Below are 26,743 nucleotides of genomic sequence, written 5' to 3' on the forward strand. Positions count from 1 at the left end.
CTCCCTCTTCTTTGTGGCAGCCCCTGAGATATTGGAACACAGCTATCATGTCTCCCCTAGTCCTTCTCTTTGTTAAACTAGTGCCCAGCTCTTTGTTAAACTAGTGCCCAGTTCCTGCAACCGTTCTTCATATGTTTTATCCTCCAGTCCCCTAATCATCTTTGTTGCTCTTCTCTGCACTCTTTCTAGAGTCTCAACATCTTTTTTACATCGTGGCGACCAAAACTGGATGCAATATTCCAAGTGTGGCCTTACCAAGGCATTATAAAGTGGTACTAGCACTTCACGTGATCTTGATTCTATCCCTCTGTTTATGCAGCCCAGAACTGTGTTGGCTTTTTTAACAGCTGCTGCACACTGCTGGCTCATATCTAGATGGTTATCCACTAGGACTCCAAGATCCCTCTCACAGGTACTACTATTGAGCAAGGTACCACATATACGGTACTGGTGCATTTTGTTTTTTTGGCCTAAATGTAGAACCTTACTTTTTTCACTGTTGAATTTCATTTTGTTAGATAGCGCCCAATGTTCAAGTCTGTCAAGATCTTTCTGTAACTTGAGCCTATCTTCTGGAGTGTTGGCTATTCCTGCCAGCTTGGTGTCATCTGCAAATTTGATGAGTTCCCCATCTATCCCTCGTCCAAGTCATTGATGAAGATGTTGAAGAGTACTGGGCCTAAAACAGAGCCTTGGGGTACTCCACTGCATACTTCCTCCATGTGGATGTAGTTCCGTTGAGGACTACACGTTGAGTGCGGTTGGTCAGCCAGTTACGAATCCATCTGGTGGTGGTGCTGTCTAACCCACATTTTTCTACTTTATCTAGTAGTAGGTTATGGTCTACTTTATCAAATGCTTTACTGAAGTCCAAGTAAATTATATCAACAGCATTCCTCTGGTCTACTAATTTTGTCATTTTGTCAAAGAATGCGATAAGATTAGTCTGGCATGATCTGTTTTGACAAACCCATGTTGGCTTTTGGTTATTACTTTGTTTGCTTCTAGGTGTTCGGTGATTCGTTGCTTGATTATCTTTTCCAGAATCTTCCCGGTATTGAGGTCAGACTGATAGGTCTGTAGTTTCCTGGATCTGTTTTTCCTTTTTGAAGATGGGAACTACATCAGCTCTTTTCCAGTCCTCTGGCAGCTCCCTGTGCTCCAGGATCTTTGAAAGATATAGTTCAGTGGTTCTGAGATCACGTCTGCCAGTTCCTTCAGAACCTTGGGGTGTAATCCATCCGGTCCTGGTGATTTGAACTCGTCTAGGGTAGACAGGTGTTCACTTACCATTTTCTTCCCTATTTTAACTTGTGTTTCTAATCTGTTTTTGTAGTGCTGTTTTTGATAGGTTGGATTGTTTTTCCTTTTGTGTAAAGACAGATGCAAAATATGAGTTAAGTAGATCTGCTTTCTCCTGTTGCTTGTCATCTTCTTGCCACTTTCTCCCAGCAATGGGCCAATTGTTTCCTTGACTTTTTCTTGTTTTTAACATGTTGGAAGAAGCTTTTTGTTATTTTTACTTTTGTCGCTAGCCTTTGTTCATTGTGAGCCTTAGCTTTCCTCACTTCATCTTTACAGGCTCGGGCTATTTGCTGATATTCTGCCTTAGTTATTTGCCCTCTTTCCACTTTTTATATTTGTCCTTTTGTCTTTCAATTTGTCAGATAGTTCTTTATGCATCCATGCTGGTTTCTTTTGTGATCTACTATTTTTCTTCTTCATTGGTATTGTGTTAGACTGTGCTTTTATAATCTCACTTTTCAAAATTTCCCAAGCTTCTTGAGTTGTTTTCCCCCTGAGGATTCTCATCCATTGAATCCTTCTCAAGCTCTCTCTAAGTTTATTGAAATTAGCTTTCTTAAAGTCCAAGACTCTAGTTTGACTTTGTTCTACTACTTGTATTTGCTTAATGTCGAATTCCAATATTGCGTGGTCACTTGCCCCCAAGGTTCCTGTAGCTTCAACACCTTCTATCATTTCATCTCTGTTAGTGAGAATTAAGTCCAATATGGCTGATCCTCTTGTCGCCTTCTCTATTTTTTGGGAAACAAAGTTGTCTGCTAGGTTTGTTAGGAACCTGTTGGATCTTCCACTTGGTGCAGATTTTGTTTCCCAGTTGATGTCAGGGTAGTTAAAATCCCCCATTACTACTGTGATGTGCTTCCTACATATCTTAGTTAGCTGACTAGCAAAAAGTTCATCTACTTCCTCTGTTTGGTTGGGTGGCCTATAGTATAGACCTATGGCAATATCGTTTTCACCCTTTTATATTGACCCAAATACATTCAAGATGATTTTCATCATTGTTGTGCTCTATTTCTGTAGAGATGTAGTTATTTTTATATATAGTGCAACTCCACCTCCTCTTTATTTGGTCTATTTCTTTTAAATAATTTATATCCCTCTAGTTGTATGTTCCATTTGTCAGTTTCATCCCACCAAGTTTCCGTAATGGCAACAATATCATATCTACCCTCATTTACTTGGATTTCTAATTCACCCTGTTTATTCCTCATACTCTGTGCATTGGTGTATAGACATTTGAGTCCATTTGGATTGATCTTGTGTTTACTGTCTACATAACCTGTGTTGACTGCCCTACTTTCTTGCCACCTGTTGGTTTAGTGCACATGGTACGGCACTCACTGTTAAATGCTTGGTTTTGCTTGATAGCATGGTTGATAGTCTTACCCATACAGACATCTATGTTACATGCACTGATAACCCTTTTAGTTTTCGATTGCTGGGGACAGAAATTTTCTATATCAGTTAATTCTCTGTCCCCACTGTTCAGTTTAAATGTTTATCCAGAAAATCTGTGAATGTATTGCTAAGTAACTCAGTCCCTTTCTTTGATGGATGCAATCCATCTCTTTTGTACAATTTTTCATTGGACCAGTTGCAGACATCATGACTAATAAAACCAAAGCCTTCCCTTTTACACCACTCCTTTAGCCACACATTAAACTCCACTACACGCTGGCCTTTATCTTTTTGTTCCTTATGTACTGGTAAAACCTCTGAAAAGTTAAGCCCACAACCTATGCTATTAAGTTCATACCCTAAGCTCTGGAAATCATTCTGCACAGAAAGCACATCCTTTTGGGACAGATCATTTGTGCCAAGATGTATAATAGCATCAACATCAGAATCCTTACTGGCATTCTTGACTATCTTAAGAATACGCCTCTTGTCTCTGCTGGCAGTAGCACCAGGTAGACACCTGACGTCTTTCAAAACCTCCATATCCTTTCCTAAATTTACATCCCTTACAATTGAATCACCAATCAGAAGGTGGCTTCTCTTTTTGGATACCTTGCTCTTCTTGTGTGACCGATCTGTAATACTTGATACACACTTTTCCAAAGTAGGTTCACACTTTTCCAAAGTAAGTTCTTCATCTTGAACCATAATCCCTTGATTGTTTGAGTTATCCGTATCACAACTACCTTGATCTGTCACTTTAGTGTTCCTATTTAGGTCAGCAAGGGCACTATATCTGTTATACTGGGACACTGTAAAAGCTTTGTGTTTATGGTTCACAGCTCTCACCCTGCCAGATCCCACGGTTGTCCATACTGCCCTTTTCCTGCAGGATCTTTGTGGTAGAGGGGGCTGATGGCTCAGCAGTTGGAATGGCTGAATTGGGTACCTAATTTCTGCTTGGAGAGCATAGATTAGAGATTCTAGATATGTAATCTGTCCACGTAGACTGCTAATTTGTTTACAAAGAGGACAGTACCCAAATTTGAAAAGGGTACTGCGAAAGACAGCTGCAAAACAAGTATTGCACTGAACTAAGCCAGTCATTTTGAATAGAATAAAATCACAATCTCAAGTGGACCAACCCTGAATATATTATTGCTATTTTTTATTTATAGTGATTAAATTAGATTCGCGCGCCGTTAGGCGCACGGGTTGTGAAAATGAGAAAGAAATGCAGAAATTTTCCACCCCCACTACTCCTTAAAGCAGCAGCTCAACTCACGTGTTTTTCTGAAGCAAATCAGGAAGAAATGCAGAAATTTTCCACCCCCACTACTCCTTAAAGCAGCAGCTCAACTCACGTGTTTTTCTGAAGCAAATCAGGAAGAAATGCAGAAATTTTCCACCCCCACTACTCCTTAAAGCAGCAGCTCAACTCACGTGTTTTTCTGAAGCAAATCAGGAAGAAATGCAGAAATTTTCCACCCCCACTACTCCTTAAAGCAGCAGCTCAACTCACGTGTTTTTCTGAAGCAAATCAGGAAGAAATGCAGAAATTTTCCACCCCCACTACTCCTTAAAGCAGCAGCTCAACTCACGTGTTTTTCTGAAGCAAATCAGGAAGAAAAAATGGTGGATCATGCAGAATATTTTGAAAAAGAAGATTAAGTTTACTCCGCAGTTCTTTCTACTAGGAATAATTATGGATTGTACAGCTATAGAGACTAAATTGATTTTAAACTTAATAACAGCCACAAGACTTTTGATTGCTCAATATTGGAAGAAGAATTACCTACAATTGAAGAATGGACACTCAAAGTATCAAATCTGGCAGAAGTGGCAAAAATCTCTGCTTACTTGAAAGACTATACACAAGAAAAATATATTTTAGAATGGAAAATGTGGATTGATTATATTCAAAATAAGTATCAAATAAAAAAATATCGAATAGCATATGAGTAAATTTAGGAAATATTTTGTATTAGATATATTTCTGAAGGAGAGGGGAATTGAGAGTGTGATTAAGTGTGGAGTGATTAGAGATTATAATTTAGGAATTATTTTGGATTATGATTGTTAGTTTTGATACCCTGCATTTTGTTCTGGGAAGTCGGGGTGGGGGTGGGGTAAGGGGAGGGAACTGGGGGGTTGAGGGTAGAGATGGAGTGATGGTTAATGTACAGGGATTATTGAAGATGTATAAATATAATTAATGTAGGGTCGGGTCTGCCCAGTTACCATTTTAGAACGGTGGGGAGGGAGAAAAGAGAGAGTAGGAGGTAGGAAAGAGGAGAAGAGGAAGGAAGAGGGGTAGAAGAGGGAGAAGGAAGGTGTAGGGTGGAGGGAGGAGAGGATGTAGATAAGAGAAGGAGTGGAAGGTTTGGAAAGTGAAAGAAGGTAGAAGAGGAAGAGTGTTAAAAAGGGGGGTGGTGACTGGGCAAGCCCAACTAATTGTATATAACTGTACATTGGATGAATTATTTGATATGATTGTAAAAATAAAACTTTTTAAAAAACAACAACGCTGTGCACACAAGCACAAGGTTTAGTCCAAGAGTGGGTTGCTTCTGGTTCGTACTGGTTCAGGAGAACCGGTAGTAAAAATCTGTGGTATTTCGGAGAACCGGTAATGATCGATGGCTGGCCATGCCCCTGAACTGGTTCCCGGACCAGTTGCCGCTCACTTACCCCACCTGCCCAGTTGCCGCTCGCTTGTCCCGCTTGCCCAGTTGCCACTCGCTTGCCCCGCCCACTCGTCTGCCCGACACTTGCATGCTCGCTGTTCACTTGCCCATTCAAACCTCACCTTGCCCATCCAAGTACTATATAAACACCTGTTCACCACGCAGCCCACTACTCACCTCGTGACCTTGCCTGTGAATTCTGCTCCTGCCTGCTGAATTCGCCTGCGACTGTACAGAGCTGCCTTATCCTGCCTATAGGTAAGCTACCCTAGTCCACCGTACCTCGGCTGATGCCTTTCACTTGCAGCCGGTCAGGGCTTGCCTGCAGCATTTCAGGCCACCCACGCCAATCCCCAGCTATCCAGCTCCTCCCACGCTGGCTGGGGCTTGCCTGCCCTGCAGCCTTCCAGGCCGACCACACCAATCCCCAGCCTGCTGCAGCTACCCGGGCCAGTTTCCCACCTCCCACGCTGGCTGAGACTTGCCTGTGGCCTTTGGGGCCGCCCATGCCAATCCCTGGCCTGCTGCGGCTACACGGGCAAGTTTCCCACCTCCTGCGCTGGCTGGAACTTGCCTGCCCTGCGGCCTTCCAGGCTGCCCATACCAATCCCTGGCCTGCCGTGACTACCCAAGCCAGTTTCCCGCCTCCCACGCTGGCTGAGGCTTGCCTGCCCTGTGGCCTTTGGGGCCGCCTGCACCAATCCCCAGCCTGCCTTTCCTACTGGCTGGAGCTTGCCTGCTGCCTTCTGGTCCGCCCACTCCAATCCACGCGCTTCGCAACAGACTTGGCTACATCCCAGGTGGACTAATATTTCCACCATCCCTTCAGCCTCCAGCTGATCTTACCTGCCTGCCTTGTAAAGCCTCATTCCTCCAGCCAGCCTTCAGTAGCTGAATAAAGAGCAGCTTGCAGACCTGGCTGGCTGGAAGTGGACGACATCCATCTGCTACAGCCATCTCATCGATGAGCAACTGATTCTTCCTGCCTGTCTGTCTGATACAGCTTCAGTTGGGTAAGTGGCTGGGTTTTTCAATTTATGCTTTAAAAAAAATGATTGTAATAATGTTTTTTGGGGCGAGTGTCATTCTTTTTAGGAAATGAATTTTGGAAGAAATGTCGTTCTTTTTAGGACATGGATTTGGGGGGGGGAAGTGTCATTCTTTTTACAAAATGGATTTTGGGGGGAAATGTCATTCTTTTTAGGAAATGGATTTTGGGGGAAGTGTCATTCTTTTTAGGAAATGAATTTTGGGAGGAAGTGTCATTCTTTTTAGGAAATGGATTTTGGGGAGAGCCATTGCTAAAACAAACCCCATGTTAAAAAATATTTGAAGCCTTCTCCTTGATTTAAATTTTTACTTTATTAATTTCTGCACATTCTAATATTGTTTTTATTCATTTTCATATTTTTATTTTTCCACTTTTGTGCAAACACAATTCTAGCAGCTGTCAACATGTATACAAAAATATATGTATTGTATTCCCTTTAAAATACCCAACAAAATATTTCTGATTTTAAATCCATATCTTGCTTTACCATCGCTTCTAACTATTATGACACCACTAACTCTTGAATTGTACTGACCTAAATACTTCACCTACTTCATCTATTCCTGTTCTTTGAGCTGGGGAATAAATTTCATGAAAAAGAATTCAGTATTGCTTTGTAAATGTACCCTTTCTTCTTGATCTAACTTCTTGGCTGAAACACTTTATTTTTCTTGTTTGTTGGACCCCGAACACATTCTGAAAAGATTGTATATTGTTGGGGATCCCTTCTGTTGTCTTTAGTCCTTGTCTTACAACCATAATCAAGTCCAAAGCACAATATTGTTTCTTTTCTTTTGCAGTAGTGTTTAACAGGATGAAAAAGCAAAGTATTATGACCTCTTTCTTCACCAAGAGACCAAGACTGGAACAATCATACAACAGAATTGGACCCAAAACCATCAGAAGCACCTGTACCACAAGCACCACTTGAACGTGGAGAAAGCAGCAAATCAATCTCCTCACTGAAAGTCTTCCCGATCTTCCAGATTGCTGGACATTTCAGCAATACAGCAACTTTTAAGAGAAGTATGATGGTTTGGAAGTTGCACACAAAAAGTTAGGTTGTAAGTACTGCGTGAATCATGATTTTGCATTCGAGAAAGGCATTCATGTTTCCAAAGAATGGAAACACTTCAAGATTGAGGTGGCAAGGACAAGTAAAGAGGTACAGTAAGCATCTCTTAGGAAAAATTGAAAGAACATTTTACATCAAAATCTCACACCATTTGCAGAGACAACCTAAAACAACAGGAGCTGGTTGTGATCATAAAATCAGTAGATAGGTCAACTGACAAACATTTATCTACTACTTGTAGAGTTTTTTTTACAGTTTACAGTCTGCACAAAGATGTAAACCATTTTCAGATATAGAAGGAGAGGTAGAATTGCTAACTACAGTTGGAGTAGATATGGGAGTAGGATTGCATTCACGGAGAAGTGCAGGGAAAATAGTTGCTTTCATTGCAAACAAAATTAAAACTGAAATGTTTAGTAGTATTATTGGGCAGAATTTAAAAATATGTTTGATAATTGATGAAGCCTCAATGCTATCATGCAAACCAGTTGTGATAGTTTTTGTAAAAGTTGAGGATTCAGATAACCCAATAACAGTTTTTGTTGAGCTTGTGGAATTGGAAAAACAAGATGCAGAGACAATATTTTCTTCAGTGATGGGAAGTTTACATAAAGTTGAGTTTACTATGGAATAACTGCAAAAACATTTAACAGCATTTTGCTCCGATGGTGCCAGCGTTATGCTTGGGAGAAAATTTGGAGTGAGCACTAGACTAGCGAGAGTTCCCAAACATCATAATATGGCACTGCTTGAACCATCACCTCCAACTGGTTCTAGATGACTCCATAAATGACATCAAGCAACTGAACCATTTCAAAATATTTCTAGATAACATACACATCACTTTCCACAAATCCTGAACGAGCCAGACAGAACTTTTCAATGTATCAGAACAACTTGGACTTGAAATTGTAAAAATTGGAAGAATTTTGGGACCAAGATGGGCTGCCTGTAGCTTAAGGTTAACCGTAGCTGTGTGGCATGCTTATCCAGTGCTACATCAGTTTTTTCATGGAAATGAAAAATACCCAGGCAAGGCTGCCCGTCTTGAAAATAAATTTTTTTTGACTGATTTGGTCTTGATGATTGATATTCTGAACGAGATTTCTCTTCTCCCAAATGCACTATAGGGAAGAAATACAGATATCATAAAGGCCAAAAAAATTGTGCTGAGATCAATTAAAGCATTTGAAATGCTTAGACGGGGAAAGGGTCCATATGAAAAAAAGGTTGATGGAATGATTACTTCAGAAGCCTTCAAAAATATAAAATTTATTCAAAATCATTGATTTGTCAGACTTCCTCGGAAAAAACTTTTGGAAAGCATAATAACAAATTTGAGGAAAAGATTGATGGATTGCGAACATTTAAAAACAGGTAGCCAATTGCAAGACTCAAATAAATTACATTTTTTCACATTTTTGGAGCCAAATTACTGGAATATTGAAGATGTAGTCGTTCCATGGCTAGAAGCTGAAGAACAATAGCTTGAATTTGGTAAAATTTTTAATTATGAAATTAATATGAACAATTACAGAGATTTTGTAGAAAATGTATTAAACGAATCAAAGAACTATGCAATTCCTGACAGTATTAAAAAAGCTAAAGATATTGTCAGAACAATTGCTGTGAATTCAGCAGAGGCGGAAAGGGGGGTTTCAAAAATGAACCTCATATGTTCAGAACAAAGAACTCGCCTAACTATTCCAAATATAAGTAATCTGATGACAATTAGTTGACAATTGGCCTACCTATGACACAATGGGACCCTATTCCTTCGGTCAGAAAATGGCTAAGAGCACAACATTGCATAGCCGACGATCCAAGAATAAAGAGCAAAAAAATTGCAACTGAGGAGACTGCCACTGCCAATGAAAAAACAATGTGGAAACATCTTACAGCTAAACACCAGTAACACAAGTAAGTACTTGTGTGTAGCTTTTTCAGTGTGTTAGTGCATGCAGTTAAAAGCTTCCTTTCTGTATCCCTTCTTTGTGCAAGTCATTCATTAGAGCAAAGAAGTCTGTGCTGTGGAAGATAGACAACTCTTTCATAATTCTTCTGTAAGTACTTGTTATTTATTAGGGCACGGACTATGGTCAGTGACATTGAAGACAGACAACACTCATCATTCTTCTGTAAGTACTTGTTTGTGCAGTCCATTCACTAGAAGGAAGTCTGTGCCATGGAAGACAGACAACTCTTTCATCATTCTTCTGTAAGTACTTGTGTGTAGCTCTTTTAGTGTGTTATTCTTACGTAAGGTGTAAGTGCATGCAATTAAAAGCTTCCTTTCTGTATCCACAAACCAAAGGGAACATTAGGACAGGAACGGTAGGCATGCTGGTGCTCTTATGCACGCCCCTTACAGACCTCTTAGGAATGGGGTGAGGTCAACAATAGATAGTCTTTGGTTAAAGCTTTGGGGACTTTGGGAAGAGACCAGAGTCAGGTAGTGCATTCCAGGCATTAACAACTCTGTTACTGAAGTCATATTTTCTACAATCAAGATTGGAGCGGTTCACTTTAAGTTTAAATCTATTGTGTGCTTGTGTATTGTTGTGGTTGAAGCTGAAGTAGTCTTCGACAGGAAGGACATTGTAGCAGATGGTTTTATGAGTTATACTCAGGTCATGCCGCAGGCGGTGGAGTTCTAAATATTCTAAACCCAGGATTTCAAGTCTGGTGGCATATGGTATTTTGTTGTGATCAGAGGAGTGGAGAACTTTTTTGTAAAATATTTCTGGACACGCTAAATTGTATTAATGTCTGAAACGTGGTGTGGGTTCCAGACAGGCGAGCTGTAATCGAGAATTGGTCTAGCAAATGTTTTGTATGCTCTGGTTAGTAGTGTAATCTTTCTGGAGACGAAGCTACGCAAGATTAAGTTTACAACTCTTAAAGCCTTTTTGGCAATGTAATTGCAGTGGGTTTTGGCACTTAGATTGTTTGATATGAAACTCCAAGGTCTTTTTTTTTTTTTAATTTGAATTTATATCCCGCCCTTCTCCGAAGACTCAGGGCGGCTTACAATGTGTTAAGCAATAGTTTTCATCCATTTGTATATTATATACAAAGTCAACTTAATTGCCCCCAACAATCTGGGTCCTCATTTTACCTACCTTATAAAGGATGGAAGGCTGAGTCAACCTTGGGCCTGGTGGGACTTGAACTTGCAGTAATTGCAAGCAGCTGTGTTAATAACAGACAGACTTAGTCCGTTGAGCCACCAGAGGCCCCTTTGTCTTTGACGGGGTGAGGGTCATCTACAAGGTAATGTCCATCAAGCTTGCATTTAGTGTTCTGATTCTTTTTTCCAATGTGTAAGACAGAGCATTTGCTGGTTGAGATTTGGAGTTGCCAAATTTTTGACCATTCTGACACAAAGTCAAGGTCTTTTTTGAAGGGTAGCCACATTGTTGGTAGTGTTGAATAGTTTAACATAATCGGCGAAGAGAACACAATTACTTATAATATGGTCACAGAGGTCGTTAATGTATAATATGAAGAGTATTGGTCCGCTGCCTTGGGGGACACCCTATTGACAGGAGCAGGATTTGATAGGGCACTGCCTATTTTGACCACTTGTTGCCTGTGACAGGAACGCAATTATTCAATTATGGAGGGGTCCGGAGATGCCGTAGGATTTTAATTTTAGAAGAAGTTTGTCATGTACCACTGAGTCAAAAGCTTTACAGAAGTCTATGTAAATTGCATCTATTGCTTTGCCCTGATCAAAATTTGTAGTCCATATGTTTTTGCAGTGAAGAAGTTGTAAATTACAGGATAATTTTTTTCTGAAACCAAATTGTTTATTAGAGAGTAGGTTGTTTGTTTCTAGGTGGAGGGTGATGGATTGGTTGATGATTGATTCCATTACTTTGCAGGTGACACAGCATAAAGAAATTGGTCTGTAATTTTCAACTAGGCTGGGGTCTCCTTTTCTGAAGACAGGGTATAACAGTGCTATAACAGTGGAAAGCTTTTTTAAGAAGTATGCACATAGACCGTCAGATCCAATAGATAGAGATGGTTTCAGTCTACAAAGGGCCTATTCCCCTGCAAAATCTATTTGTGTTAGATCGTTGTAATCATTGTTGGTACAACTGGGGAATGTTGGGTATGAGCCATTACTGTTAACAAAGACTGAGCCGAAGAATGTGTTAAAGAGATTTGATTTAACTGTTTCATCATTGCATTCTTTACCGTTAGATCCTTTTAGGGGTGGGATGGATCTCGAGTCTTCAAGTTTGTTGTTTACAAAATTATAGAAAGCACAATTGGATTTTGTGTGCAGAAGGTCTTCTTGTTCTTGTGGTAATTGATGCATTCAATCTTTATTTGGTGGCATATATTTTGTAGTTTTTAAAGTTGGCTACATAGCCAGTTTTGTTTTTTTGCCAGAGGGATTTTTTTTTGGATTGGAGCTTTTTTATTGATATGGGTAATTTGTTTTTCCTGATTATGGTGGTGGTTTGTAGTACGTATAGTTTAATGACTCTATTGACTTCAAGTAGGAAAACACTATAGTGGTCTTCAGCAGTGATACAGTTAGAGAATAGAATTTGCCAGTCAAGAGATGAGAGGTCAGTGTCTATAAGATCATAGTTGGCTTTTTTGAAATTGTAGTTTGGTATACCATTATTATGGAGATTTTTATAAGGGCGTATATTGAGAAAAAAGTCTATCATGCTGTGGTCAGTGTTGGAAAAGGGTTCTTTTATTTGTAGTCCATAAATTGAGTTTGCATTGTTGCAGAAGGTGAGGTCAAGGCAGTTGTTGAGTCTTGTATTGTTAGTTACTAGTTGATCAAGACCTAGATTTGTAACAGCATTGTACAGGGTAGTATGGATGAGTTCAGTTGTACATTTGTTTGTTTTCCAATTAAAAAGAGGTAGGTTGAGGTCACCCAGGAAGATGAGAGGATAAGGGCAAGAGGCAGCCCATGTTAGTAGTGTGGTTAACTACACTACTAACATGGGCGATGTCGTAGTCGGGGGCTCTGTAGCATAGCAAGAAGCGAAGTGTGATGTTAAAGGACAGTTCGCAGACAATAGTTTCTGGAAGAGCGAGTTTATGTGCAACTTGAATATTTTTTAGATTCAGTGACTTTTGTAAAAGATAGCCACTCCACCTCCCCTGCGGCAAGGAAGTCTGTGCCGTGGAAGACAGACAACTCTTTCAGCGTTCTTCTGTAAGTACTTGTGTAGCTGTCTTGTTGTTTTGTGTACTTATTTTATTCTTATGTAAATAAGTAAGTGCACAAAATAATAAACTACCTTTTGGTATATCTTCTTTTTGTAGGTCATTGATTAGGGCAAAGAAGTCATGCCGCTGAGTCACATGAGCAGGAAGCCACGCCTGCCAAGCCACATGAGCAGGAAGCCACGCCCAGCGAGCCACATGAGCAGGAAGCCATGCCTGCCCAGTCACATGACCAGGAAGCCACACCCAGCCAATCATATGATCAGGAAGCCACGCCCACAAAATAAGCCACAGCCACAGAACCGGTAGTAAATTTTTTGGGAACCTACCCCTGGTTTACTCCCTTCCAGGTTGCTACAAATTCCACCCAATGCCAACGTTACCAACCAGTGAATCTACCATACCATCCTTAAAGGAGTGGATGAACCAGTTACAAAATACATGGTGGTGGTTCACAAAGCATTAGATGAAGCCAAAGCAGCCTACAAGGCACAGGCAGATAAAAAGAGAGTAGAACTTAAACCATTTCGCTTGGGGGATCGAGTATACCTTTCCATGAGATTCCTACAATCTTTACAACCCTCCAAAAAGTTGGGACCAAAATTTTTCAGACTTTTCCCTATTACATGCATTATAAACCCTGTTACAGTGTAACTTGAATTACCAAAATCCTTTAAGGCAATTCCACCCAGTATAGCCTCCTAAAGCTGGAGATAACCTTGCCCTTGAAGCCAGAGGCTCCCCCAGTGCCACAGCCCATTATGGTAGAAGGAGAACAACATTTTGAAATTAAATAATTCCTTGACTCCCGAAAATCACACAGGGCAATTTAATATTTAATGGCATAGAAACGAAGGGGTTCACAAGAAACACGTTAGAGCTCCTCAATTACTCAATTGCTTCAACACCCTTTACCCAGATAAGCCTAATTGATATCTTGTCCTTTTGTCTCCTCTTTATTTTTTCTTTTCTCCGGGTGTATCCCTCCTTCTCTTAGGGGGGTGCAGGACAGTATGTCAGGCCCCCATAGATCCCTATCAGGATACCGCCATTCTGGCGGGAGGGGGGAGCCTTGGTATTTTTTATGATCTGTCACTTGCTTTGGTCCTTCTTCACTTTGATGTATCTTCCTGAGAAAGGGAGGGGGAGGGATGAGCCTGGGGCCATCTGTTTGTCTCAGCTCCAAAGATGAGAGAGTGGCACCTGAGAAGAGTTTATCACCTTCTCAGCTCTAAGTTCTCCCAACACATGGGGATTGGCATGCATCGGACTGAGCAGTGGGGAGAGGTTTTGATGAACAACTTTTAACCTAACTGTAAGGACTTGCGTTTACTCCCCAAATCAATAAAGTACAGACTCTTGAAACAGCAGCATTTCAAAAGGAACTTTTTATTGAAAGGAAGTGATTGCAAGACAAAAGCAGAGCAGGCTCTAAGGTCCCCTTAGGCAATTCTGTTAGGATAAAGGAGTTAAAAACCCATCCCCTCAGTCTGATGTTGAATGAGCTAATCCACAAGTGTGAAGATGGTGTGAAGATGCTCATCCTGGGAAGGAGATAAGGGTCTGTTCCCAGGTGCTTCTTTCAGGAGGCTTCAGAACTGAGACAAAATAGATGGCCCTCCCCGCCTTACACATTCCCCAAAGGTAAATCAAATCACAGGGCAGATAGGTGTCAGACTTAGAGTTATAAATTAATGGATTGCAGGATATATAGAAAACAGGAAGAGGGTAATAAGTGAATAAATGATCCAGGCCATCGTCCCCACAGAAATGGCAGTATCACAATAGGGATCTGACATGCTGCCCCCCCCCAAAATGAGGGGTCCACCTGTAAAGAAAGTATAAGAGAAACAACATAGTGAGTTATTTGGGTTTGTCAGTGTATGGTGAGTGGAACTTTTTCAGTAATGAAAAAAAACCAGATTGAACCTAAAAAGCTTAATGTGGGAGATTGAATATACCTCTCTACATGCTATCTCCAATCCTTACAGCCTTCAAAGAAGCTTGGGCCAAAGTTTGTAGGACTGTTCCCCATCAAACACATTATTAATCCAGTCACAGTAGAACTTTGTTGTTAGTTGCAAAGTCTTGTCCGACCCATTGCGACCCCATGGACAACATTCTTCCAGGCCTTCCTGTCTGCTACCATCCCCCAGAGTCCATTAAGCTCACACAGTAGAACTAGACGTGCCCAAATCTTTGCAGAAAATCCACCCCATTTTCCATTGCAATTTGTTAAAGTGTGAGGTAGTTTCTCCTTTAAGACCATCTCCCCCTCCTGTCCCTCAGCCATTCATGGTGGAATGGGAACAGCGCTTTGAAGGACAAGGATGCCGTCCAATATTTGGTAGCTTGGAAAGGTTTTCCAGCCACCCAAAACAAATGAGTAGACAAACGACATGTTATAGCCCCTAAGTTGCTCAAGCAGTTTCATAATCAATACCTTGATAAACCTAAACAAGTCTAACATTCTGTTTCTGTCTCCTGTTTGTTCAGTTTACCACTGGCAGGTGTGACATCTCTTTTTTCAGGGGGGCAGAGGGAGCAGGTTGCTGGAGCCAGATACTTTGCATGCCTTCACTTTTGCTGTAACATGTGGGATTTAGGGAGGGGGCAGGCAGGTCTGTGCAATGGATGGGCTTCCTCCCAGCCAGATCCTGCCTGCAACCAAGGTTGCAGTATCCTGAGAGTTAAATGCTATCAAGCTGGCCCTGGAGTTATCATAACACCTTTGCAGCATATTATTGGCTATGGGTGGATTGGGGTTGAAGAGGGAAAAATAGCTTAATGCTTTGAGCAGGAACTTCAAATTTCAGCTGACTTCTCTTCAATCACTTTCTCTCAGTAAAAGTTTCCTTTGAACTACCACCGTTTCAAGAATCATGCTTTCCTGAGGAGATAACTGAGGAAAGCATGACTCTTGAAACAGTGCTGTTCCCCTTCCACCATGAATGGGTGAAGGACAGGAGGGGGAGCTAGTCTTTAACAAACTTCAATGGAAAATGGGGTTGACTTGCCACAAAGAAAGCTTCTTGGAAGGCTATAAAGATTGGAGGTAGCAGGTAGAAAGGTATATTCAATGTCCCACATTAAACTTTTTAAGTTCAGTCTGTTTTTTCTCAGCTTGGCTTTTGTAGGCATCTTTGGCTTCATGAAGCATCTTGTGCATTACTGGCCAGGTGTTTTGTAGTTGGCCGATCCATTCCTTCTGTTGCAGTAGAATAAGGCATTAACATCAAATCATAACTTTTTGTTTTTTCATGATAATATGAACAAGCCATTTCTATAAAGATCTATCAAGTACTTATGTTTTTCTTTAATCAAAATTTTGCCATTTCAGCCAACTCCATCAACTTCTGCAACCATTCATTCAGGTTAGGAATCGAAGTGTCCTTCCGTTTTTGTGCATACAATAGTCATGCTGCTGTCAACATATATAGTAACAAAGTTCTAAATTTTTTCTCCAGGTCTTTTTCCATTAGACCCAAAAGAAAGAATTCTGGTTTCAGCTTTATCGCTATTTTCAAAATTTTCTGTATTAAAATATGAATCATATTCCCATTTTTTCTGCCTTATCACATGTCCACCATAGATGATAAAAAGTCCCTTCTTTACTTTTACACTTCCAACATTCATTTGACATACCTTTATACATCTTAAATAGCTTATCTCAGCGGTCACCAACTGGTGGTCTGTAGACCACTGGTAGTCCACAAGAAAATTTGGGTAGTACGCAGAAAAATTATTTGCATTTTTTTATATTGCATTAAATCAGGGATTCTCAAACTACGGTCCCTGGGCCAGATAGATGTAATGAACGGAGGAGTTGCTGCAGAGAGTCTCCCCCTTGTGTGGGTCGGAGGGGGGCAGAAATTCCAACTTGGGGTCCGCGTCAGCTTCCTTGCTTTGGGTGAAGGCTGGAGGGAAGTGCCGCTGGTGGTGAAGAGCTGGAGAGCCTTGTTCCAGTGGGACTACATCATGGCCTGGAACTGGCTGCCCATCTCAGCCCACTGAGCCTCTAGGCGTCGGTACCTGGCCTTGCACTCCTGCAGGTCTTTCCTCTGCTTGGAAAGCCTATGCTCCTAGTCCTCAGTGAGGTGCTTCTGCTGAGCCTCCTTCTTGGCCAGATCCAATTTGAACTGAGCCAGCTGTTTCGCCAACTCTGTCTCGTGGTGACTGCTTAGCTCCAGCAACTGCTTCCTGTTGCGGCCCTAAGGAGCCCGGGCGGGCAGACGTGGAGTAGCGAGTAGAGGCTGGCAAGGCACCCCACGAAGTGAGTGACATCAAGTTGGCCATGCCTACCCAGTCACATGATCACCTTGCCACACTCACCCAGCCGGTCATTAGACAGATCATATTAGTGGTCTGCAGGATTTAAAATTATGAATTTAGAGGTTCCTGAGGTCCGAAAGGTTGGTGACCCCTGGTGTTAAATACCAAAGATACATCATTTTAGAAATTTTCTTTTAGATTATAATTTAATGTAAATTTTAAACTCTTCGCCCACATATTTTTCCATTTTTCAAGCATCACATTATATCCGAAATTCCTTGCTCATTGAATCATACAATGTTTTACATTCTCATTTTCAAAATTCAATTTCAATAACATTTTATAGATCTTAGCAATAATATGTTCATCATTTCCACATAATAAAATTTCCAATTCATTTTTAACAGTCAAATCCATAACACTTTTTATCCAGTTTAAATCTTTCTTTCAGTTGTTGATAAATAGACCAATGGCAAACATAACCTTCTGATTCAAGTTCTTCCCTTGGCTTCAATATTGTTATCACCCGGGTTAAAAGATAAAAAATTACCATAAATCAACCAGTTTGGCTTTGCCACCATTTCTTTTTGGGAAGTAGTCTTAATAGTGGTTGTTAACCTTTCTATGTAATCTGATGTGATGGTCTGTTCTAGTTATTCCTTGAGAGTTGACATAGTGTGCTGATATTTGTTTAGTCTAAGATGTGCATCTGTGATCATGAGCCATATTGCTTTTTGCCCATTTGCTAGGACTATTTTCTATCCAGCTGTGTATTTATTGAAGGTTTGTATTTGACACTAATAAGTGTCAAAATATTGGAATTTTGTAAGTTCATTTTCAATACTCTATATTAATTTATACTATATATGTATACTGTATAAATTGTGTGTGTGTGTGTGTGTGCATGTGTGTGTATGTTTGATACACACATTTGGTAATGCCAGTAAGTCACAATCTTAAATGTATGCAAATGTATTCCTTCATTAGCAAAAAACATAACTTAAACTTCCCACCCAGAAGATTGAAAACAAATTAACATCCCAAATCCCAAAATCTTCAACCAAAAACTGTCTACTATTGACCTCACCCCATTCCTAAGAGGACTATAAGGGGCGTGCATAAGAGCACAAAAGTGCCTACCGTTCCTGTCCTATTGTTCTCTTTATTATATCTAATTAATATAGCTATGCATATCCTTTACATACATACATACATACATACATACATACATACATACATACATATATTGGAAGTGTCTTGGCGGCGTTTGACGAAGTCTCATTCGTCATCTTCAGGCTTCAACCGTGCTCCCAGAAGCACATTGCTCCCAGAAGCACGAAGCTGAAGCCTGAAGATGACGAATGAGACTTCATCGAAACGTCGCCAAGACACTTTCAATTTTACGCGGGAGAAAACCCAAATAACCAAAGACCTACATATATATATATATTTCATGATATATTTTTCTTTTTTACTATGACGATGTTTATGTATACTGTTGTGACAAAATTAAATAAATAAATAAAAAAAGTAGAAAAATAGGAAGTCTTAATCCCAACTGGATTTCTAACAGGTCTTACCTTTCTATAACAAGCCAGTTTCCTGAGGGTTATATGCTCACATAACTCCTGGCATAGATTCAGAAGATCTTTCTTACATTTGTCAAGTTCTTCCATAATTCTGCTAACACCAAGGCATCCCAGATCAGAACCTGACAAAAGACAGCCCTTGTAACACACAGTCTGGTTCTGGGTATCTTCTATTATCATATCCAAAACAGTCTCCTGTGAAGGAGGAGGGAAGTTCCAAAACTTTATTAATTTTTCATAACTATAATCTGCAAGATAAATTCAATGCCTACAAAATGTAAATTACATCTAGTTCTACCTGAAGATTATACTGGACAAATATATATAAATTACAGTATATGGATTTCTTAAATAGAACAGATTCAACTAGAAAATACTGGAAAACGAACATTACTAGAACAAAGATGTCCCCAACAAGTAATATTAAAATTAATCTTATTAGATTATAGTTCAAAAAATGGATTTGTATCACATCCAGAATTTGGGTTTCTTCCTGCAAAAAATCTTTATTTAGTTTTGTAGGATTTCAAAATTAGAACAGAGTTTTGTCCATATGGATAGAATTTATGTAGTTAAGAATTCCATTCTGTGATTTATGATTTGCTTAAAGCTTAATCACGATTTTCAGGCTTTTAAAACAGTATAATTATATGTCATACAATTGATATCAAGAGCAAGTACAGGTAGCCCTCGACTTACAATAGTTCATTTAGTGACGGTTCAAAGTTACAACATCACTGAAAAAAACCACTTGGCAACTGATTCCTATTTATGACCTTTGCAGTGTCTTGGGATCATGTGATCACCTTTTACAATCTTCTGACAAGCAAAGTCAATGAGGGAAACCAAATTCACTTAACAACTGTGCTACTAATTTAACAACTGCAGTGGTTAACTTAACAACTGGGGCAAGAAAAGTTGTAAAATAGGGCAAAACTCACTTAACAAATGTCTCACTTAACAACATAAATGTTGGGCTCAGCTGTGGTCGTATATCAAGGACTATCTATAATCCAAACTTAAAGTATGTAATATATATAAAGTATGTAATATATGCTATCTCTATTATGGGAAGTATTTGACATACATTTCTGTCTTAGTGTCTTCAGACTAGTTTACTCTAAAACTTAAACCAAACATTTGATTAATCTGACTGTGGTCTCCATGACTCACCAACTACAACCAAGTACAGAACAGGAAGGCAGATCAGAATAAGGCAAATAAGAACTATCTTACAGCACATGCAAACACTCAGAAATCTGATTTCCGTATTCCAGCTGGAGCTCCTATGGTCCTTCCATTTATACACAAATCAAATACTAATTACCTAGAAAATTTCCATTTTAGTAATCAAATTTATGACACCCCCCCAACATTCTGTATGTGCAGCAAATTACCAATTGCTTTTAACCTCAACAAGAGCTCTAACTCAAATATAGTATATTGTCAAGCATTAAAGAAGCACTTAATAGACACTTAACTGGTAGCTGTATCGATAATTTTGTTCAATTTTGTAGGGGGAATTTTTATAAACAAATCTTGGCTGAAAAGGGAAATTTAAAAAATATGTAACTTTTTATAACCACATTATTGAGCCATACCATCCAATGCCAATAAAGGGATTCCATAGGCTTCCACTTCAAAAATGCTTCTAGACGGGAGCAATCAGATTCCACAAAATGCAACAACTGAAGAAATGAAAAACAAAGTGTATTTAATTATTGCAATATAACATAAAGTAATATGGTTTCTGTAAGGTAATAGGCATGTCTAGCAGTGCAAGCTTTAGAGATCCCTATTAGATGACTAACATACCCCCAACTGATCTGTAGACAAAACAATTCTATATGTATAGTAAATATACAGCATAATCCCTGATCAAGAATTCTCCCCCACCTCCCAAATCCCTTTATGAAATAGTCACAGAAGAGTTGCAGAAGGCTTTTGTTCTGAATTTCCTTGGTTATGGTAAAAGCAAAAAAAAAAAAAGCCCCTCACCCTATCTCTGTTCTCAAATCACAAGATGAAGTTAAACATTCAAGGGCTCAGAAAGAGATACAAGTCATACAAACCTATAAGTGCAATGAGCATTGAGACCCAAAGGATATTTGAGGATTGATTTTAGTTAGTATATATTCAAACCCCAGTTTTCTATAAGGTAGCCTTTTCGTGAGAACTAATCACCATCTTTTTGTAAAGCCAAAACCCATTCATGTATCTTAATATTCTAAACTGTATGGGTGGTACCTGGTTCAACAGAGTAATTGTGAGAGGGATCTAGCAGTCCTAGTGGTCAATCACTTAAATATGAGCCATTAGTGTGATACAGCTGCCAAAAAGGCCAATGCAGTCCTAGGCTACATCAACTGTGGGATAGTATCAAGATCACATAAAGTGTCAGTAGAAAGAGTGCAAGAAAGAGCAACAAAGATGATTAAGGAGACTGGACGATAAAATATAAGATGAATGGTTGGAAGAGTTGGGTATGTCTAGTCTAATGAAGAGAAGAACTAGAAGTGACTAGAGAGCACTCTTCCAATATTAGAGGGGTTGCCACAGAGAGGGTTGACCTATTCTCCAAAGCACTCGAGGGCAGGACAAGAATGAATACAGGTAGTCGAGTTACAAATGGAATGGAGCCTGCCCATTCCATTTGAAATCTGAGGATTCATGGGTGTGAATATCATACCTTGAATGTGATCACTCCTTCCTTTTGCCCACATATTTGATAATCAAATATGTGGCTTGTTAAGTGCACCTGAGGTATCTCAGGGTGGGGAAGGCCTAGTGATGGAACAGGCCACTTGCTTCACACCACCCAAGGCCTCCCCTGACTCACAGATACCTCATTCTCCCTCCCCTAGTCTCTAGTTTTAACATTTTTAATGAGTTATAAAATATTATAAGATACAAAATGCAAAAATAAATAGAAAAGTAGTGGGGAGGAAAAGGGGGAAAGTGAGGAAGGATAAGAAAAGAAAAAAGAAAAAGAAGCATTGACTTCTAATTCTCTCTGTTGCAGTAAAATTAGGTCTTAGCATCAAATCACAACTTTTTGCTTTTTCATGATAATATGAACAAGCCATTTCTATAAAGTTCTATCAATCTACTCGGTAAAACCCAAAATCAAAGTTTCATTCTTTTCCACTTCAAGCACGAAGTTTAGAACCAGTCTCCATACGGAAACAAAAGTACTTATATTCTTTTCTTTAATCAAATTAGTCAGTTTTGCCATTTCAGCCAACAAGGTGACTTCCTTTATGAAGATGCGTCTCCTCTCCAGCCTGTTTCTTTGTCTCCTTTCCCCTTTCTCATCAGCAAAGGGCTTGACGAGGCCTCTGGTGATGAAAAAGGAGGCCGGGAAGGCCACACCGGAGGTCTCGTCAAGTGGATTGCTGGTGAGAAAGGAAGCCTGGAAGACATGCGTGGCCTTCCATGCCTTTTTTTTCATCACCGGAGGCCACAAGCAGATTACCATCAAGAAATGAGGTCTGGAAAGCCGTGCACAGCTTCCTTTTTCATTACCTGACCCTCATCAAGCAGATTGCCAGCGAGAAAGGAGGCCCAGAGGCCACACACAGCCCTCTGGGCCTCCTTTCTTGTTGCCAAAGCGCTTAAAGATTGCATCTCTTTAGGCTTTGGCAGCCCTTTTCAAAAAGTCTTTGCCGATAGGAACAGTGTTTCAGAGGGACGCACCCGCTTCTCCCAAGTTCTACTGCTGCCAAAAAAAGCTTTTTGCAAAGATCTGTCAAAGCCTACAGGAACACAGTCTCCCTACAGGCTTTGGCAAGGAAACTGCAAATGGAGGGAAGGCCTAAAGGACCAAAGCCTTCCATCCATTTGCAAACATCCAGGACTCAATTCGCAGAGAAAAGAGGTCTTAAGTGCAGTGTCACGCGAGATCAGTAGCACGAGATCTGGCGCTACTGATCTCGCAGTATGTTAGGCCTCTGTTCTCTGAGAACGTACTGAAAGCCTGAAGCAATGAAGCAGGCAAAGAAAGTGTGACAGAGAGATCTTCACAAGGTGAGTCTCCACAAGCATACTGCCTGTGAAGACCCAGCTGGGAGGGGAGAGGAATAGGCGGGGCGAATGTTGCTGAGCCTCTGCGGTCATTCATAAGGGCAACTACTGCCATAGTGCTGCAATATTCATAATTTTGGGACTTGTTCATAAACACTAGGGGGCACTAATCACGTAACTTCGAACATACAGTAAGGGAATGCTTGTAACCCAAAGATTACCTGTAATTTGAAACTTATCAAAGAGCCAACCTAGAACTAAGAAGAAATTTCCTGACAGTGAGAACAATTAATCAATGGAATGGCTTGTTTCCAAAAGTTGTGGATGCTCCCATCACTGGAGGTTTTTAAGAAGAGATTGGACAGCTATTTGTCCAGCATGATAGTGGTCTTCTGCTTGGGCAGAGGACCTCCAAGTCCCAGGCCGCAACAAGCTCCTCGGCCGAGCCGTGGGCCAGATCGCCAGGGAATGGCCCAAGCTCCATCAGGAACCTCTCCGGGTCCATCAGTCGCCTGGGACGGAACTAACGCATTGGTCCCGTCTCCCTGCGGTGTTGAGCGGCGGTCCGAAAGTCCAGACGAAGGAGAGAGTGATCTGACCATAACAAAGGTTCATTAGCTAATTCTCGTATTTCCAGATCACTCAACCACTGTCCAGAGACAAAAATCAGATCCAGTGTGTTTCCCCCAACGTGGGTGGGGCCGTCAACTAATTGGGTCAGGTCCATGGCCGTCATGGAGGCCATGAACTCCTGAGCCGCCGTTGACGACATACCGGCTGATGGCAAGTTGAAGTCCCCCACGACCATAAGCCTAGGGGTATCAACCGCCAACCCGGCTATCATCTCCAGCAACTCGGGCAGGGCTGTTGTCACGCAGCAAGGAGCCAGGTACGTGATCAACAAGCCCACCTGCACCCTACGTCCCCACCTCACGTAAAGGGATTCACAACCGGCTATCTGAGGTACAGTGGCCTCCATCGGCTCTAGACTCTCCCTAATAATGACCGCCACCCCTCCACCCCTACCTTGGGCTCTCGGCTGATGAAATGCCCGGAAACCCGGTGGGCACATCTCCACCAGAGGCATCCCTCCTTCAATGCCCAATCAAGTCTCCGAGATGCCCATAAGGTCCGCAGCCCCCCCCCGTATAAGATCATGAATCAGGGGGGCTTTATTTGCTACGGATCTGGCATTACATAACATCAGCCGAAGGTCCAAGCCCTGAGGAGACTGGCCACTCGGGGAACGGGAAAAGTCTGAGGGGCCGGAGCGTGCAATCGCTTTTAAACAGCAAGTGTGCACCCCCTGAACATGATATGGCCCCCCCTTCCGCCATATTGTCTGTGTGATCCTATACAATTGATCAGTAGAGAGATCCTTTACAATAGTGTGTCTCACTGAAATGAGAAGCTCACCAATTGAAACTCTGGTGAATGAAGGATAAATGCCAAGTTCTGTTGTGTTGTCTTACATGTTGCCAATTTTATCTGCCTATTTGTTGTTAGACAAGGTCTTTCCAACCAATTTTGTGATTAAGTGTCACAGGGGTAACTCATTCATGTAGAGTGCACACACCAACTTCCGGTCAACCTTGATCTCTACCCAGTGCATGGCACCACCTTAACAGCCAGTATTAACATTTGTAGAATCTCCTACAATGGCCTTCAAGCTTTTATCAATGCCTTTCCTTTTCATGAAACACACCAGATTATTAGCAATCACTTGAGCAGGTTTCCTTGTTTTTGAGCCTTTCTCAGGAGTGAAATGATAAAAATACCTTCCACCCGGCTCACTGCACACAGAATAAAGTTCTTCTTTGATGGTACTGGGGAATTTGCTGGCTTGAATTGTTTTTGCTTTCAGCATAACTTTAGCTGCATCTATACGGCCATTGAAGATGTATTCTATTTCATCCTTCTTACAGAGCTCATCAAATTCTTGATCTAGGGACTTTGTAATTTTTTCCTGGGCTCTCTTGACTTTATTGTGGTCAACTGCAAGTCTCTTGTCTTTTCTGGTGATCAAGCCAGCATCTATGAAGGTGGCTGGGGTAATGGCAGCAGTGAAACGTAGACCAACACCATAACTTATGGTCTGCATAACAACACTTGTTATTTCTAATCTATTGTAGTCTGTCTTTTCTTCTGAAGTAGAGGATACGTGTGTTTGGTCTAAGGCCTCTTCATAACTTCCATCACATTCCTCTTCATCTTCATCATCAGTCTGTCCTTCATTTTCATCGTAAGTGATAATTACTTCATTTGTCAGTATCAAAATGCCTGAAATACTTATATTTAGCGAGCCTCTGTCTCTCATCATCTTGCCACTTTTGCCTTTTGACTAGTCATTTCTCCTTGGGACATCTGGCAAACCAATCTGGTGCGATCCAAAAGAACCAATCTTGTCTCTCTGACCTTTAACGAAAGCAAGTTCCTTCTTTTTTGCAGCCAGCAGGGCAGCCGAATTCAGCACACAGAACAATTTGACACTTGTAGTTGAGGATGTCAAACAGTTTGTCAAGTTTCACAGTGAAAGTCTCTTTGACCTCTAGCTTTCCTCTACCAAAAGATATATTTTTGGCTTGATCCCAGCTCTCTTGGATCTTATTCAAGATTCACTCATGAATTTACAACAGGAATCACAAAAGAACTGTTCGCTTGTTCCCACTTTTCAAGTACTTTTGGATATATGTCTCCTGCAAGACTGGCTGCTGGGTAGTTTCTAGCATCATCACTACTTTGTTCTCTTAACAGTAGGCCATATCTGAGAATGACTTGCACTGTTGGGAGTTCAAACAGCAACAAGTCTTTGCCAGTCCCAATTAAGTTGCTCATTGAGTGAATGTTCCCAGTTTTGTTCTTTTTTTAAGAAGCCATTACAGATCAGTTATCACACTCACAGGAAATAAGACCAGCAGTATTAACGTTCTCAGACAAAATAACATTTAACAGAAAGAGAAAGACAGCTGAGTCTGTGAAATGAAACAAACAAAATATTAAAAAGTTATGATATTTATGTAGTTATTTACCAAACACTTCTAAATTATACTGAAGTAACCAAAATATCTTTACAATCCCCAAGGCATGTCACAACTTTTGAGCACCCCTAATGTTTGGAAATTGAAAGTTGAAAAATTTGACACACCGTAGACACTTGCTTCAGAATATGTATTTCACAGTGAAAGCAGTTTCTTTTGTTTGAACTTATTTTTATATCGCTGGTCAAGGAAAAGGAAAGAAGACAACTTTCAACCATTAGCTGAAGATGTAATTTCTGCATCATCCTGGATTATCCCAGTTAGGTGAAATAAATTTAGTAATGAGAATTTTACATCTGCAGCCAACCCCAATCCCAAGGTATTTGAAAGGGTTTTTTAGAATAAATAAAAATAATATTTAATGAATAAATAAATTTAGCATGTATATAGAATTCTGTTTGTATTATATAAATTATTGGTACTACTTCTAGAAACAAAGTTTAGGGGAAGTCACTGATCCATTTTTTATAAAAAACATAGATGAAGCTGGGGAACAGTTGCACATCTAAGGGTATCTAATGTGTATGGGGTCAAGAATAAATCTGAACTAAGGACCTGTGATTCCCAGCAATATAGGTAGTCCTCACTTAATGACCCTAATTGGGATTGGAATCTCCATCACTAAGCAATGTGGTTGTGAAGTGAAACATCACGTGACCACGCCACTTAGCAATGGTATTTTGGGTACTCTTTGTTGCAGCTGTTAGGCTAGGGCTTGACCGTTCTACTCTGCCATGTTTGCCTCTGCTTCAGCTCCCCTCCTCTGCCTATTTTCCTCTGCCATCTTTGCCCTTTTGGCCATCTGAACTCTGTTGCCCCTGCCATCAACTTTCACTATCTTCTTTCTGCCACTACTGAAGAGGAATGCCTGGCCTTGCCTTTATGAGGCAATTGCCAGCAGGACCAAGTTGGATGCACCTCATCAGCAACTGCCAGCAGAGTCAGGGTGGGCATGCCTTGGGTTTTTTTTCATCAGTTTAAACTTTTTGCCTTTTGCATCAACCCATTTTTGGTGCTACTTTTGGCTTGCCCTGTGGCTTAGAAATCTTTTATGTAGCACCAGAGCAAAAAAAGTGAACACTATTCAGCCATACTAG

General features: G+C 40.6%; 1 protein-coding gene across 2 annotated transcripts in view; it reads right to left on the minus strand.

The window, feature by feature from the left end:
- TEDC1 (tubulin epsilon and delta complex 1) overlaps positions 1 to 26,743 on the minus strand; it is a 90,188-nt gene that overhangs the window by 31,615 nt on the left and 31,830 nt on the right. For both annotated transcript variants that reach the window (XM_058175854.1, XM_058175853.1), the window contains 2 exons: positions 20,187 to 20,273; positions 18,577 to 18,780 (listed from right to left, as the gene is read on the minus strand). In XM_058175854.1, coding sequence (XP_058031837.1) covers positions 18,577 to 18,780; positions 20,187 to 20,273 — 291 coding nt within the window. The remainder of the gene's footprint in view (positions 1 to 18,576; positions 18,781 to 20,186; positions 20,274 to 26,743) is intronic.

Source organism: Ahaetulla prasina, chromosome 3, assembly GCF_028640845.1.
Source record: "Ahaetulla prasina isolate Xishuangbanna chromosome 3, ASM2864084v1, whole genome shotgun sequence".
In the NCBI taxonomy this organism is placed as follows: domain Eukaryota; kingdom Metazoa; phylum Chordata; class Lepidosauria; order Squamata; family Colubridae; genus Ahaetulla; species Ahaetulla prasina.